General features: G+C 42.1%; 1 protein-coding gene across 2 annotated transcripts in view; it reads left to right on the top strand.

Moving 5' to 3' along the window:
* Positions 1–17,589, top strand: part of EIF5B (eukaryotic translation initiation factor 5B) — a 69,897-nt gene that overhangs the window by 28,785 nt on the left and 23,523 nt on the right. The window contains exons 7-10 of one of the 2 annotated variants that reach the window (XM_010593546.3): positions 1,715–1,810; positions 3,453–3,542; positions 4,769–4,843; positions 7,187–7,470. In XM_010593546.3, coding sequence (XP_010591848.1) covers positions 1,715–1,810; positions 3,453–3,542; positions 4,769–4,843; positions 7,187–7,470 — 545 coding nt within the window. The remainder of the gene's footprint in view (positions 1–1,714; positions 1,811–3,452; positions 3,543–4,768; positions 4,844–7,186; positions 7,471–17,589) is intronic. The other variant, XM_023552555.2, reaches the window with a different exon arrangement.

Consider the following 17,589-nt stretch of genomic DNA (forward strand, 5'->3'; position numbering starts at 1 on the left):
AGGACATTTGCAGACTGGGAAAAGATACCTGCAAATCACATATATTACAAAGGACAAATATATATTTTTTAAAGATGTCTTAAAATTCTACGATAAGGAAACCAACAACTCAAAAATGGGCAAAAGATTTGAACAGATACTTTGTCAGAGAAACTTTAGGGATGGCAAATGAGCACATGAAAAGAATGGTCAGCATCAGTAGTCACCAGGGAAATTCAATTTAAAAATAAACCAGTTTAAAAATAAACCAAACAAACAGAAAAAACCCTACTGCTGTCACGTCGATTCTGACTCATAGCATCCCCACACGGTCTCCAAGGCTGTATGTCCCTACAGAAGCAGACTGCCACACGGTCTCCAAGGCTGTACGTCCCTACAGAAGCAGACTGCCACACGGTCTCCAAGGCTGTACGTCCCTACAGAAGCAGACTGCCACACGGTCTCCAAGGCTGTACGTCCCTACAGAAGCAGACTGCCACACGGTCTCCAAGGCTGTACGTCCCTACAGAAGCAGACTGCCACACGGTCTCCAAGGCTGTACGTCCCTACAGAAGCAGACTGCCACACGGTCTCCAAGGCTGTACGTCCCTACAGAAGCAGACTGCCACACGGTCTCCAAGGCTGTACGTCCCTACAGAAGCAGACTGCCACACGGTCTCCAAGGCTGTACGTCCCTACAGAAGCAGACTGCCACACGGTCTCCAAGGCTGTACGTCCCTACAGAAGCAGACTGCCACACGGTCTCCAAGGCTGTACGTCCCTACAGAAGCAGACTGCCACACGGTCTCCAAGGCTGTACGTCCCTACAGAAGCAGACTGCCACACGGTCTCCAAGGCTGTACGTCCCTACAGAAGCAGACTGCCACACGGTCTCCAAGGCTGTACGTCCCTACAGAAGCAGACTGCCACACGGTCTCCAAGGCTGTACGTCCCTACAGAAGCAGACTGCCACACGGTCTCCAAGGCTGTACGTCCCTACAGAAGCAGACTGCCACACGGTCTCCAAGGCTGTACGTCCCTACAGAAGCAGACTGCCACACGGTCTCCAAGGCTGTACGTCCCTACAGAAGCAGACTGCCACACGGTCTCCAAGGCTGTACGTCCCTACAGAAGCAGACTGCCACACGGTCTCCAAGGCTGTACGTCCCTACAGAAGCAGACTGCCACACGGTCTCCAAGGCTGTACGTCCCTACAGAAGCAGACTGCCACACGGTCTCCAAGGCTGTACGTCCCTACAGAAGCAGACTGCCACACGGTCTCCAAGGCTGTACGTCCCTACAGAAGCAGACTGCCACACGGTCTCCAAGGCTGTACGTCCCTACAGAAGCAGACTGCCACACGGTCTCCAAGGCTGTACGTCCCTACAGAAGCAGACTGCCACACGGTCTCCAAGGCTGTATGTCCCTACAGAAGCAGACTGCCACACGGTCTCCAAGGCTGTATGTCCCTACAGAAGCAGACTGCCACATCTGTCTCTCGTGGAGCCGCTGGTGGTTTCCGACCTTCCGGTTAGCAGTCGATTGCTTTAACCACCGTGCCACTGGGGTTACAGTGTATAAAAAAATAGTTTTTTACATGAGTATCCTTTTATGTTTTAGGGTATGTAATCTCTAAGGAATGAAGTGTAGTTATCTTTTTAAACAGTACTTTTCAGGTGATTGGCAAGTAGTACAAACCTAAAGTTTTCCTTTTTTTTTTTTTTTTATCCCTCAGGTGTTGAAGTGCCATCAAAAGACTCATTGCCAAAGAAAAGGCCAATTTATGAAGACAAAAAAAAGAAAAAAGCACAACAGCTAGAAAATAAAGAAGGTTTGTATATAAACTATTTTGTTACCTCTTCCACACAATTTTCAAAACCGAGTGTCTTTTAAAAAGAAATCACCAAATTTGAAATGCATATTGAAACTTAGTTCCTGTCGGTTTTCCTGTGATTGCCATCATTCTCACCTTATTCAAACGATAGACTAATGGAAAAGACCACTTTTCTTTGCAATATCTGGGTCCTACCCTCTGAATGATCATTATTAATTCTGAAAAACACACTGTCATTCTTATTTTTTCTTTTTTTTCATTTACTTCTTAATTTTTTCCTCACTAAAATTTAAAGTCCTTGAGGGCAGAGATTCCTCTTTGTTCACTCCTGTATCCACTGAACTTGACGCAATCCCTGGCACATAATAGATGCTCGGAACATAACTGTAGAATCTCGTTAGAACCCAGAGCAGGTGATTCCTCACCACCAGAGCTGTAATTATTGAAAATCTCAGAACTGGGGCTGTTTGCCTGCATTTTAAGCAAATGGGAGCAAATAAGGTTAATAAGGGAAACGTTTCCCATGTGAGCTGGGACTCTCCCATGCTGAGGATTTCAGTAGAGAGCTGTTTTGACCAGGGTTTCGAACTGATTCTTTCTAGTTTGAGCCACTTTTCTACTAGTGGTTCTCAGAATTGGTTCCTCACCAGCAGTATTAGCATGGCCTGGGAACTTGTTAGAAATGCCAGTTCTCAGCATGAAGATGCGATGTGAGCTGCCTCTGGAGAGGGACTAGTGCTTGGTCTCTAGGAGCCAAGAATCTTAAGTCTTACAGTTGCAAGGGACTGGGTTTTGCCAACAACCATGTGAGCCTCACAGAGTACCCCTAACCTCAGATGAGAACGCAGCACCCCCGACACACTGATTGTAGCCAGTGAGGCCCCGAGCAGAGGACCCAGCTACGCCATGCCTGGACTCCTGAGCCAGGAAAACTGTGAGACAGTAAATGTGTGTTAGTTTAAGTTACTAAGTTTATGGTAATTTGCTACCCAATAATAAAAAATTAAGAGAGAAGTCATGCATGCAGTTTAAGACTCTGTGATCATACATCTGCCCTCAATGAGAGGCGAACAAAAGCTTCCTGCTCACGTGAATCATGTGCTTTGTTAACAAACATGCTCATGTTTGCACGTGTGCGAGGGCCTTTGTGTCCTGGTAGCCTCAGATCGAGTTCTCAGCCCTGCCATTTACTAGCCAAATCATTTGGGACAAGCTCTTTGATTCGTATGGAACTTAGTTTCCTTATTAGAAAAAGGGGATGATAATAATAATAATGAGTTTGTAGTCTTGTTGTGAGCATAAAGGTGATATATGTGAAGTGCACAGCACATAGGAACCAAAACCAAAAATCAAACCCGTTGCATCAAGTCAAGCCTGACTCATAGCCACTCTGTAGGACAGAGTAGAACCGCCCCGTGTATATTTTCTTTTTTTCCTTCTCAATATCCTATGATTTTACATTCTTTTCCTTGGGCAGAAAGACTAATTTCTTACAAAATATTATGTGACTGGTAGTTAAACAATGTTTTCTAAACTTGGAGAAATAGGTTTGCTTTACCGTTTTTTACTTAGCATGTAACAGAGTATCTTGATTATGTGTGGAAACAATACCGTTAACTTGGTGTCTGCCCTTCCTCAGTGTCTGAACCGATAGAACTAAGTGCTGCTATAGAAGCTGCGGAGCAGGAAGCACCGGACAAAGAAGAGATCGCACCTCCTGTTGAGCCAGGCCAGTATCATCAGCCACTTGACCAATTATCTCCTGCTAAAGGGGTCTGGTTTGTCATAGCTGTCGTAGTTATCATCAAACAATTTGGGGAAACCAAATTTCTGGCCGGACAGCCTTTTCTTCTCTTGTTATAGTTTTTCTTTAAGCCATTTCTTTTCATTTCCCATCTTGAAAAGGTGTGGAAATGAGACGAGTCAGTTTTATTCTTTTCAGTAGTGTCAGTAAAACGTTTTGTACAGGGTTTTAGATTGTCTCAGGTGTTTTTATTTATGGGTCAGAATCTTAGGTGGTTCCAAGAAGACCTGAAATACTTTATATAATGCTTCAGAAGCAAATTGAAAGCAGTTTTAATTAGAACTTTTTAAGAGTCATAAAAAGTGACATTTTTAAACCTTGGAGGCTGACTTTGTTTGCTAAATCAGATTCCACTTCTTCATTGCGTGTGGTGTTTTAGGCCGTATGGTACCATCAGGAGTTGCTCGTTTAGATGGGTGTTTCTGGTCTCATTTCCTCCTCAAGATGGCTTGTCCAAATGTGTTGGTAGATAATAATTATCGCAGGGAAGGAGATACCCCATGTTCCACGCTTATCCGCTTTCCTTTGAGAGTAGTTTTTGCCTGTTTGGATTTTAGTAAAATGAGAGTCATTATAGGTAAGAAACTACTGAATTTTTAATATTAAAACAAAAATTCAAAATTTGAGCTTTATGGGTGTTTTTGGATTGTAAGAACAACACTGTTTTTCTGTTTTCAGCTGGAGTAGTGGTGGTAGCTTTGTATCTTACACCTTTGGAATGCAAGTATTTGGACGTATCTGTAGGAGTTAAAGTAAAATAAGTAATAAATTCTTGTGTTTATAGTATGAATTGAAAGATTAAAAAAAAGATATGAAATTTTATTAGTCCTTAAGTAAAAACTAAGTGCATTTTGAGATGTATAGGAACATTTCAGTACCTGGGTGTCTGGTGTTTACCTCAGATATGAAGTCTGGGTTAAGCCTATCATGAAATAATTCAAACTAGTAGGAAATTGTGAAGCATTTAGTATTAGTAAATTATAACATGCTAGCTATATTGAAAAGATAGTTCCAAAGATACTGAAATTGTATACTTTTTTTCTTCAACTAAAAGATTTCTTCGTATGTCAGCAAAATTTTCTACTTTTCTAAAAGCTGCCTCATATTTCTAGGTAATTTCTGTGCTTTTAATAAAAGACTTTTATTTACAGAAGAGGAAGAAGAAACTGAGGATGCTGGATTGGATGATTGGGAAGCTATGGCCAGTGACGAGGAGAGAGAAAAAGGTGGTTAGCTCACATGGTAACAAACCTAGTGGGTATTGGGAGTGTATGTGTCTGTGTAAATGAACAGTCAGTCTCTTGATTATGAAAGCCCTCTGATCATTCCTGGGGACATGGACCAGTCTTGATCATTCCTGGGGACATGGACCAGTCTTGATCATTCCTGGGGACATGGGCCAGTCTTGATCATTCCTGGGGACATGGACCAGTCTTGATCATTCCTGGGGACATGGACCAGTCTTGATCATTCCTGGGGACACGGACCAGTCTTGATCATTCCTGGGGACATGGGCCAGTCTTGATCATTCCTGGGGACATGGACCAGTCTTGATCATTCCTGGGGACATGGACCAGTCTTGATCATTCCTGGGGACATGGGCCAGTCTTGATCATTCCTGGGGACATGGGCCAGTCTTGTTTCCTTCCTTGCCATAGTTCTTAAGTCCTCAGGTAGATTCTCATTTCATGAGTGAATGGATATGCAGAAGACTGTTTGTAAGGTAGTTGCCTGGAGTTTCTAGAATGCATTTTGTTATAGTGATGATGTTATAAATGGGATTAGGTTATTAAAGCTAGCCTACAGAATCCTCTTCACCATAAAATATCGTGTAAATGTATAGTTCTTGATCACTATGAATAAAAAGTACTTTTCTTTTTCGTTACTTTCTATCCTTTATGAGAAATCTCTACTCTCTTTGGGTTTACTTGGCTGTTTTTTTTTTTTCACCCAAAGTTTTTTGAGATGGATGTTTGGCTCCCTGATTTTTCAGCCTTTTTTCCTGACGTGTGTCTTCAGTGCTGTACATTTTTCTGTAAACATGGCTTTAGCCAAATTCCGGAAGTTTTGATATGTTGGTATTTTCTAATTTCCATTTTGATAGCTTAACTTTTACCTATGACTTATTTATTTTGAAGCGTATTTCTTAATTTCCAGAAGTAGGGATTTTCTAAATATCTTTTTACTACTTCAGTGTGATCGGAGAACATTTACATGATTCTGCCTGTGAAATGCTGAGACTTGCTTTACAACCCAGCATATACTCAGTTATTGTAAATGTTTCCTGCATGGTTGGAAAGAGTTTATGCTCTTGTAGCAGTTGGGTATGGTTTTCTATATTTAGGTCAAGTTTACTCATCATTTTGTTCAAGTCTTTTTCTGTCTGAGCTGATTTTTTGTTTGTTTTATTCCATACTTCTGTCCTATTAGCTTGGAAGTTGCATACTTTCCCACTTTCTTTTAGTGGTTACCATAGAGATTTTAATATGCATCTTCGAACTCTTAATATTTAATGCTATCCTCTTTCCAGACAATGCAGGGACCTTAGAGTATCTACTGATATGTACCCACCTCTCAATTTATATTTCATTGCTGTTATTTCTTTTAATTCTATATATGTACACTAAACACCATAAAAAATCCCAAACTTGTAGCCATTGAATTGATTCCAACTCATAGCAACCCTATAGGACATGGTAGAACTGCCCCCTAGGGTTTCAAAGGAGTGGCTGGTAGATTGGAACTGCCTGTTTTTTGGTTAGCAGCCATAGCCCTTAACCACTGCTCCACCAGGGCCATATATATACATATATATATGTATGTATACATGCACACACACATATATATGTAATTTTTTTTTTTTTTTTTTTAATGCTGGACATCGTACTTGTAGAACTGTAGAAATTGTTTGAGGCCAAGGATGATATCTTTCTCCAGGGAATATTTATATGTTCCATATTCAGTATTGAGAGGGCCTGAAGGTGATCTGCTGATAATGGGAGGGTCCCCCTTCATGATCTTCCTTACTTTTCGAGTGTAGCTCTTTATTCCCCAGTTAGGGGGTTACCCAGTATCCATTCACCCCATGCCCTCCCAGCCCCCTAGGCAGTCCTGGACTCCCACTGTCTGGCCCCCTAGCACTGAGGGGCTGTTAAAAGCATTGCTTAGACTTTCACCTGCTTTCTCCAGAGTCAGCAAATGGCCCCAAGGGGAAAGCAGTAGTAAACAGCAGGCTTACCTCCCGGGATTCCTGTCCTCCCTTGACTGCTGGCTCAGGAATGCTTTTCTTTTTTATTAACTAACCCTAACCCTAACCCTGACCCTAACTTCAGTTAAGGATTAGTATATTAAGTTTTTACTGCTAAATGACAGTCTTCAATGTAGCATAGAGACAGACATCTTGCAGTTATGATGCAGTATATTGTTAATTTGGAATTAATCCATAATGTAATGTTACTGCCTTAATTGGTACACTTGCACTATCATTTTCCCTTACTTTAAGGTCTCTGTGCCTTGATTTAAATCTCTTTGTTTCTATTTATTTGAAAATCTATTTGTTTTCCTTAAAGAAGGAAATACTGTACATATAGAAGTAAAAGAAAACCCTGAAGAGGAGGAGGAGGAAGAGGAAGAGGAGGAAGAAGAAGAGAGTGAAGAGGAAGAAGAGGAGGAAGGAGACAGTGAAGTTAGTGAAGGCGATGAGGAAGATGAAAAGGCTCCAGATGACAAAGACACAGGAAAAACCTTAGATAAAAGGCCAAGTAAAGAAATGAGCTCAGAATCCGAATATGACTCTGATGACGATCGAACTAAAGAAGAAAGGGCTTATGACAAAGCAAAACGGAGGATTGAGGTATTTGTTTTTCCTTTTTCTAACTCTTTTCCTCCCCACTGTCTGTGATCATTAGACTCTTACTATACAACTGGAGGGATTTATTAAGCTGTGCTTTTAAAATGTATTTTCAGGCAGATTTTGTCTGTATTTTGTAATGGTGAGGCATAATAGGTCTTTCACACTGGCCTAACCCAACAACCACTATCCCTTACCTTAGCCACAATGGTGACTGCTTCGTCGGTTTTTTTCTTGGTTTCTCCAGACTTTAACATGTCTTTTGAGTGATGACCCGTGCACAGGTATGCAGAGGCATTCTGAGCATATCCCCTGGTTATAAATACCGGTTACGTGTCTGTCTCGCATATTCAGGTCAGTCAGTATGAGGCATCTGACTCACTTGTTAAATATGGTGAGGTTGAAGTGGCTTCTGTTTAGTAAAGACCACATATATACAGCTCTGTATATGTTTCTTACTTAATTCAGTAGACTCAATAGACCTCAAGATTGTTAGCCTAAATAACCTGTCCAAACTTAGCATAGCGTGCTTTAAAAGTAAAACTGCGTTTAGCCTTCTTTTTTTCCAGCTTTTCATGTATGGTTCTAATTTTTCAGCTCCTGTTTTGTTTTAATACCTGTATATCAGTGTTCGAATTTTACTTCTGTAAAGTCTAGGTAGGACTAAGTTTTCTGAATTTCAAAAGGACCGAGGAGGTAGGTTGTTCCCGATTAGGGTTTTTACTCTTGCCACTATTGACATTTTGGTCAGAGAGTCCCTTGTTGTGGGGCTCTTCACTGTAGGACGTTGGCTTCTACCCACTAAATACCAGGAGCATTCCCTTCTCCTCCCCAAGTTGTGACTCCACTTCTTCCCACGGTGTTCTCAGACTGACTCCCGTGCTCTGGGCCTGTGTTTGAGAGGCTGCTGAAGTATCCGTACCGTGTTTGCTGACTTCAAAACAAACAAAAGGGAATCTTAAGCAGAAAGTAGATGTTTCCCCGTTATCCCACTCCCCAGACTTGTTAGTAGGTCTGAGTATGAGGTTTTAAAAATGTTTAATTAAAAATAAGTTAGATAAATTTAGATGCATATTCTTTTTTTCATGTAACAATATGCTGTGAACCTCTTAACAGTTTTTAAACAGCTTTGATCAGGTGTGATTTACATATCAAAATTCACTTGTTTTAAGTGTACTCTTAAATTTTTTTTTTTTTTTTTTTTTTTGAGTAAATATAAAGAGATCTACAACCATCACAATTCAGTTTTAGAACATATCCGTTACCCCAAAAAGTCCCTTGGGCCGATTTGCAGTTATTTCCCTTTCCCACCTGTACCCCTAGCCCCAGACAACTGCTAATCCACCTTCTGTATTTGTCTTTTCTGGAATTTTCATATGTATGGACTCATACAAGTTGTAGTCTTTTGTGTCTGGCTTCTTTTACTTAGCATGTTGTTCTTCAGGTTCATCCAGATGGTAACGTGTGTTAGTACTTTGTTCCTTTATTGACAAATAGTCCTGTATGAATAAACCACATTTCGTTATTCATTAAACAGTTAAAGGACGTTTGAGTTGTTTCCACTTTTCTATAGTGCTGGTTATAAATATTTGTGTATGACTCTTTGCCTTGCATGTTTTATTTCTTTTGGATGTATTCCTAGGAGTAAAATTGCTGGATTGTATGGTAAATTTATGTTTAAATTTTTCAGAAACTCTCAACTGTCTTCCAAAGTGGCTGCACAATTATAGGTTGCCACAGTTGAGGGTTCTGGTTTCTCTACGTAGGTGCCAGCTGTCGTTATTGCCAGTCCTTTCGAGTGCAGCCAGTCTGATGGGTGTGAGGTAGTATCTTATTGTGGCTTTGATTTACTCTTTCTTGACCTTGGGCATCTCTTCATGTGCTTATTGCCCATTCCTGTTTCTTTGTTTGTGAAACATCTATTCAAATTTTTGCCCACTATTTTAATTGGATTATAAGACTCCTTTCGTTTTCTTAATGGTGTCTTTCAAGGAGAAAAGTTTTTCATTTTGCTAACATCCGATGTATCAAACATTTCTTTTATAGAACATGACTTTGGTGTTGTATTGAAGAAATCTTTACCTAACTTAAGGTCATGTGTATTTTCTTCCAAAAGTTTTATAGCCCTGGCCCTTCCATCTGTGTGTGTGATCCACTGTCAGGTAGTTTTAATGTATGATGTGAGGTAGGGGACTAAGCTCATGTTTTTCCATGTGGACATCCAATTATCCCAGTAATATTGCTTGAAAAGTCTGTTATTTCCTGCCTCGAATTGCCTTGGCATGTTTGTAGAAAATCATTTTCTCAGAAATGTCCGGGCTCTTTTTTGTACTTTAATTCCATCCTATTAATCTATAAATCTGTTCTAATGCCAATACCAGAGTTGTCTTGATTCCTTAGTTTTATAGTAAGTTTTGAAGTCAGGAAGTGTAAGTCTTCCAACTTGGTTTTTCCTTTTCAAGATTGTTTTAGCTATTCTGAGTCGCTTGCTTTTCACATAAATTTTAGGGTCAGTTTGTCAGTTTCTACAAAAAACTTGCCAGGATTTTGAACGAAATTGTGTTGAAGCTATAAGCTTTCCAATCTATGAACATGGATTGTTTCTCCATTTATTTAGATCTTTTTCTCAGCACTGCTTTGTAGTTCTTAGAGTACAAAATTTGCAACTCGTCTGTTAAATTTGTAACTATTTTCATCCTTCTGATGCTATTGTGAATGCAATTATTTTAGTTTTATTTTTTTATTGTTCTCTGGTAGCATATAGAAATGCAATTGATTTTTTAATAATAATCTGATATCCTGCAACTGTATTACAATTTTTTTTATTGCAATAAGTTTTTTTGTTGCTTTCTTAGAATTTTCTGTAAATGGGATCATGTCCTCTATGCATAATTTTACTTTTTCCTTTCCATTCTGATTTGTCTCGTGTTTTTTTTTTTAGCTAGAACAATAGAAATGTAGAATACAAGTGGGTCAGAGTGGACATCTTGTCTTGTTCCCAGTCTTTGGGGAAAGCGTTCACATTTTCACCATTAACTATGATGTTGCCCGTTGCTTTGGAGCCGATTCTAACTCGTACTGACCCTACTGGACAGAGTAGAACTGCTCCGCAGGGTTTCCAGTTTGCAGAAGCAGCCTGCCACATCTCTCTCCCATGGAGCGGCTGGTTGATTTGAACCTTTGACCTTTCAACAGAAAGCAACCAATTGCTTAACCATTGTACCACCAGGACTTCTCAACTCTGATGTTAACTGTCAGCTTTTCATAGATACCTGTATCAGTTTGAGGAAGTTCCCTTCTATTCCTGGTTTGTTAATGAATGGGCATTGGAAACTTTTTGTATGTCTGTTGAGACTTTTTTCCCTTTATTAATGTGTGGTGTATTAGGTTAATTGGTCTTCAAATGTTAAATCAGCCTTTCATTCCTGGGATTAATCCCACTTGATCATGGTATGTAATCTACTTTGTATGTTATTAGATTTGGTTTGGTAATATCTTATTGAGGATTTTGAGGTCTGTATCTGTGAGGGATATTAATCAGTGCTGTCTTTCTTAAGATGTGTTTGTCTGCTTTGCTGTTAGGGTGACACTAGCCTCCTAGGATTAGTTGGGCAGTGTTCCCCTTCCCACTCCCTTCTCAGGTTTTGAAGGATTATATTATTTCCCATTTTCAATGTTGGTAGAATTCACTAAAAAGCTATCTGTGCCTGGACATTGCTTTATGAGAACATTTTTCAATTATTAATTTAATTTCTTTACTTGTTATAGGTCTAGTGACATTTTTTCTTTTCTTGGTAATTTTTATCTTTTCAATAATTGGTGTTTTTTCTGTTACCTTACTTGTGAGCATAAAGTTGTTTATGATATTCTTCTGCAGTTCTTTAACCTTCTGTTAAGTCAGCCTAGTTGTGCCGTGGAGCCTGCAGCCTGCCTCTTGTAGAGTGGGGTGGAGTGTTACCCTTCCAGGCAGCCAGACCATTTCTGCCTTTTAACTGGAGTCATGTTTGAAGTTATTACAGACATGGGTAGATTTATTTCTCCACTTTTGCTGTTTGTTTTCTACATATCATGTCGTTTTTGTGTCCTTTGTTTATTTTTTACTGTCTTTTGTTTTAAATAGATATTCAGCGTATCATTTTAATTCCTCTCGATTTTCTTTTACCTTTTTTGTTTTTAGTTATTTTCTTCATAGTTACTCTCAGGATTATAGTATGCATGTAAACCTATCTTTATCTTCTTCAGATTAACACTAATTTAGTTCTAGTGAAATACAGAAACTTTGATCCAAGATAGTGCTGTTACCGTCTCCCACTTGTGCTGTTATCATCATACATGTTGTATGTATTTTATAAACCCGTCCAAAGTGGTGGTGTTATTGCTGTATTGATCATACATCTTTTAAATGAATTGAGAGAGGAAAGGAGAAAAATATACTTGTAGAGTCTTTTATATTAATCCACCTAATAATATTTCTGTTACTCATTTCTTTCTATGGAATTCAGTTACCATCTGCTGTGTTTTCTTTGCTGCAGTCCAGCTCCAGTTCCTCCAGTCCCCATGCCCTGCCTTCCTGGTGTCTTTGTAGTAGAGGCAGCTCCCTGGGTTAGGAATGAGGTCTGCCCCACAGTGTGCCTGTAGGTCGGAGCCCCGCCCCGCGGTGTGTGCGTCTGTAGGTCAGAGCCCCGCCCCGCAGTGTGTGCGTCTGTAGGTCGGAGCCCCGCCCCGCGGTGTGTGCGTCTGCAGGTCGGAGCCCCGCCCCGCGGTGTGTGCGTCTGTAGGTCGGAGCCCCGCCCCGCGGTGTGTGCGTCTGCAGGTCGGAGCCCCGCCCCGCGGTGTGTGCGTCTGTCGGTCGGAGCCCCGCCCCGCGGTGTGTGCGTCTGTAGGTCGGAGCCCCGCCCCGCGGTGTGTGCGTCTGTAGGTCGGAGCCCCGCCCCGCGGTGTGTGCGTCTGCAGGTCGGAGCCCCGCCCCGCGGTGTGTGCGTCTGTCGGTCGGAGCCCCGCCCCGCGGTGTGTGCGTCTGCAGGTCGGAGCCCCGCCCCGCGGTGTGTGCGTCTGCAGGTCGGAGCCCCGCCCCGCGGTGTGTGCGTCTGTCGGTCGGAGCCCCGCCCCGCGGTGTGTGCGTCTGTCGGTCGGAGCCCCGCCCCGCGGTGTGTGCGTCTGTAGGTCGGAGCCCCGCCCCGCGGTGTGTGCGTCTGCAGGTCGGAGCCCCGCCCCGCGGTGTGTGCGTCTGTCGGTCGGAGCCCCGCCCCGCGGTGTGTGCGTCTGTCGGTCGGAGCCCCGCCCCGCGGTGTGTGCGTCTGTAGGTCGGAGCCCCGCCCCGCGGTGTGTGCGTCTGTAGGTCGGAGCCCCGCCCCGCGGTGTGTGTGCGTCTGTAGGTCGGAGCCCCGCCCCGCGGTGCGTCTGTAGGTCAGATTGGTAAGGAGGTCGCATTGGGCCTGACCTCAGTGCAGGAAAAGCCGTGGGGACTTCTCAGTGATTTTCATGCTGCACGTGCAGCAAGCGAAGGTGATTGTGATGGATATGCAGTTGCACAGAACGGCTGGTTCAGTTGTTTCAAAGTGAGGGCAAGTTCACACACCACTAAGGGCAAGTACAAGCTGCCTGTGAGTCCAAGGTTTGTGACCTGGGGACTGCCTGTATTTATTACAGCTTTATGCATTATGAGCTCAACCATACAATGTTAGCTATTGTTTTATGAAATTACCTTTTAAATCACTGTAAAAACAGCATGGAGACAGTGTCTCACCTCCCCTAACTTCACAGGTGGGAAGGAGAATCAAGGTCAACAGCCCAAAGCTGTCCTGTGAGGTTCCAGTGCCTTTACTCTCCGCCACCTTTGCCAATTCTGACACCAGCCATCCCTCCGTGGCACTCTCTACTCCTCTGCTGGCTTCGGTAATTTGTTGCAGTTGCCACACAGAATTCACAGACAATACTCACAATTATGAGGGCAGCAGCAGGTTACAGTTTAGGCTCAGGAGCCCTCAGGATACAGTTCTTCATCAGGATAGGCTCTTTTCAGCTGTGCTTGCAGGCACATCTCCCTCTGGCCCTACCTCTGCCCAGCTCAGGCAAGTGTTACAAAGCTCTTTTAGCCCCTGCCAGTATGTCCCCGGAGGCACCCCAGGCACTCAGCTTTCTTGCTCTGTGGGCTGGGAAGTCCACTGCATGTTCTCCTGCCAGTCTCTCCTGCCGGTCTCTTCTCACTGTCTTCAGGGCCACAGCTAGGTCTCCTGTTCCAGGAGCTTCTCAGTGCAGGGATCCCTCTTCCAAAGAACGTGCTTTTTCCACTCCTGGCTGTTCTCCCTTGGTACTGGTGGGATCCTCTCTCTCCAGCCTCTGGGGTAGCTCATTTCATGCCCAGCGGGGTGGCAAAAGTGACGCATCCCTTTGGTGGGCCACAATTACCCTATTTGCACAGTCCCACCCAGTCACTTGGGTGGGAGTTACAAGACCATGGCGAGAAGGGCCACACAAAAGCGATCCATTGCACTGCAGTCATATGTTAAGAATAAATTTTTAGTGTCTTATATTTACCCGTATAACGACCTTTCCCAGTGCTCTTTTTATCTTCAGTGATGTTTGAATAATCATCTATTATCGCTTCCTTTCAGCTTGAAGAACTTTCTGTGGCATTTCTTGTAATGCTGATCTGCTAGCAATGAATTCTGTCTCTCCCACCCCAAGGAATTTATTTCACTTTAATTCTTTTCCTAAAAATACATTTATTAGCAGTTTTATACCAGAGTTAATCAGTGGTTCAGTAAGCGTATGATAAAAAAGATGGATTACAATTATGTTATTAAAAGAGAGAAGGTCTTACAGCGAAGGCCAAAAGCAGCATTTGACTCCATGTAGGCTTTTTTTTAATTAACCAAACCAACCTCTGGCCATTCAGTCAGTTCCAACTCAAGGTGACCCTATGTGTGTAAGAGTCGAACTGTGCTCCATAGTTTTTTTTTAAATATTTTACTGTGTTTCAGGTGAAAGTGTACACAACAAATTAGGTTCCCATTTAACAATTTTTATACAGATTGTTCTGCGACATCGGTTATGGTTGCATTTAAAAAAAAAAAAAAAAAAATTTTTTTTTTTTTTTTTTAACAACTTTCTTCTTATTTCCATTCTGTTTGTTCAGTTTCCATTCATCAAACTTCCCTACTTCTCACCTTCTCCTCTTTGTATCAGGGTAAATCTTGACCATATGGTCTCATATAATTGATTGTTTAAGAGAGCCCAGTGCTCATGGGTGATATTTTTTATTTTATAAGCCAGCCTATTATTTGGCGAAAGGTGACCTCCAGGAGTGGCTTCAGTTCCAAGTTTAAAGGGCATCTTAGGGTGATAGTCTTGGGAGCTCTTCTAGTCTTGTCTTGGTCCAGTAAGGAAGGCTGGCCTTTTTAGGAATTTGAGTTTTGTTCTACATTTTTTTCCCATTCTGTCTGGGACCTCCTGTTGTGTACCTGGTCAGAACGGTGGGTAATGATAGCTGGGCACCATTTAATTCATCTGGTCTCAGGCTAGATGAGGCCATGGTTCCTGTGGGTCGTTAGTCCTGCACACAAGTTTCTTCTTTAAATATTTGGTCTCCTTTATTCTCTTTTGCTCCAGACGAGTAGACACTGATAGTTGTATCTTAGATGACCACTCACAAGCTTTTAAGACCCCAGTCACTACTCACCAAACTAGGATATAGAACAAAACGTTACGAACTGTTTTATGCCAGTTGACTGAGTTGTCCCATGAGACTATGATCCTAAGCCGTTTTTCCCAGTAAACCAACCCCATGAAGTGTTTGGATATGTCTAGGAACTCTCCATAACTGTGCCCCCTGTGTACTTTACTGTATGTTATGGATGTATAGATACGTATACAGCACACACGAACGTTTATCACTTCAGTTTTTATAAGGATAATTTTGCTGCATACAGAATTCTTGGTTGACAGTTCTTTTCCATTCAGTACTTTGAGCGTGCCGTCCGACTGCCTTCTGGCCTCCCCTGTGTCTGATGAGAAGGCAGTTACTGATTTTATGAGGAATCCCTGGTACGTGGTGAATGATTTTTCTCTTGTGGCCAGGATTTTATTTTCGACTTTGGCGTTCAGCAGTTTAACTATGATGCGTATAGGTTGAATATCTGAGTTTATCCTACCTGGAGTTAATTGAGCTCCTTGAATGTACAGATTAATGTTTTTCATCAAATTTTGGGAGTTTTTGACCATTATTTCTTCAGATATTTTTCCTGCCTGTTTCTCTGCTTTCCTTTTGGAAACCACCTTGCGTGCACCCCCTCACACACACATTGGTGCACTTGGTTTTGTTCCTCTGGTCTCTGAATGTCTCTTCATATTTCTTTTAGTTGTGCAGATTTGATAATTTCTATTAATTTATCTTCAAGTCCTTTGATTCTTCTGCCAGATCAGATGTTCTGTGAGCACCTTGAGTAAATTTTTAAATTTGTTATTGAACTTCTTAACTCCAGAATTTTCCCACGCTTTTAAAAATAATTTGTTTCTCTTTATTGATACCCTTTATAGGACTTGTCATTGCCATCCCACCTCCCTTCATTTCTTTAGAGGTGGTTCCCTTTAGTCCTCTGAACAGACAGTAAGTCCCTGGGTTAGGAACTTGCCCTTCAGTGTTATGTACATTTGCCCTCACTTTGAAAAGCTCCAACTAACCCCCGTTTGCAACGAATTCATCACAGTCACCTTCACGTGCTGCACGTGCAGCTTTTAAATCATTGAAAAGGCTTTGATCCTCTCCTTGCACTGAAGTCAGGCTGAACGAGAACCATACGCACCTGTTCTGACTGACTGACAAATTCTGAGAGAGGTCATTGGGAATGGGTCTGTTTGTAATCTGAGGACCGTCTGTGTTTATAGCTGCTTTTAAGCCTTTATCTGCTGAGTCCAACATCTGGGCTGCTCAGACAGTTTCTATTGATTCTTTGTTTTCTGTGTTATAGGTCCCACCAGGCGCTCCGTGGAAACTCTGTGGGGCAGTTCTACTCTGTCCTATAGGGTCGCTGAATCGGAATTGACTCCACTGCGGTGCGCTTGGAGTAGGCTTGTGTTATAGGCCACGTTTTCCTGTTACTTTTTATGCCTTGTAATTTTTTTATTGACAGGTGGACATTTCAGATAATATATTTTAGCAACTCTTAATTTTTTTTTTTAAATTTAGGTGGCCCTCTACAAGGGTGGTGGTTGTGGCCATTTTTATTTGTTTAGTGAATTGGCATAGGCTAATTGAATGGAATCTGTTTGTTCTGTCGCATAGAGCTACTAATGTCTTTGCTTTTTTTTTGGCTTCTATTTTTTCTTTTAATTCTTGTTTTTAAGTCTGACTTTATAGGGGTTGAACCTGGGTCCATGTATCTTAGTGCGCAGCTAACGATTGCTGGATGGTTGTCCTTGATCCAGTAAGGCTTCTACCTTTTGCCAGTGGATCTGTGTATGGCTTAAGGTGTACATTCAAGCTTCAGAGAGTGTACTGGTCTGCTGTGGTTTTTAACTTTATACATTGGCAAGCTCTCTTATTGAGCTGGGAGCAAGTAGCTCACTGAGGACCTTCCTGGTCTCTTGTGAGTGTGTGTGCACCTTCCTGTGAGCACAGACTTCCAGACTATGGATCTCCCTGTTCAGTTCTGTCTCATCTTTCAGGCTGTCTCGTCACCAGTATTGAGACCTTAATGTAGCCCTGATTTTAGCCTTCCCTCTGTCTTTGCCACTGAGATCACTACTGTTTTTGATGACAACCATGGTAATGAAATGTCCCATCCCACAATCCCACACCACTCCCACCCCATGGAGCTGTAGGAGTGGGAGGAACGTGATGGAGCAGCCGCTGTCTAAAGTTCCTCAGACTTGCATTGCTTTTACTGAAGGTCGATAGATTTTCTTGAATTAAATGTTCTCAGTGTGTTATATGCCTTTGCCAATTTCCATAGTCTTTAGATGGTTGTTTTTTTACTATTTTGTCCAGTTTTAGCATTGTTCTTTAGAGAGGGGATTTACTGGGCTCCTGATCCAGCATTGAAGAAGTTCCCCTTAGTATCTTTATGCTGCGTTTTCTGTTATTTTTTATAGAAGGGTCCTAATTTAAGTTCGGAAACCCTG

Source organism: Loxodonta africana, chromosome 15 (assembly GCF_030014295.1).
Source record: "Loxodonta africana isolate mLoxAfr1 chromosome 15, mLoxAfr1.hap2, whole genome shotgun sequence".
In the NCBI taxonomy this organism is placed as follows: domain Eukaryota; kingdom Metazoa; phylum Chordata; class Mammalia; order Proboscidea; family Elephantidae; genus Loxodonta; species Loxodonta africana.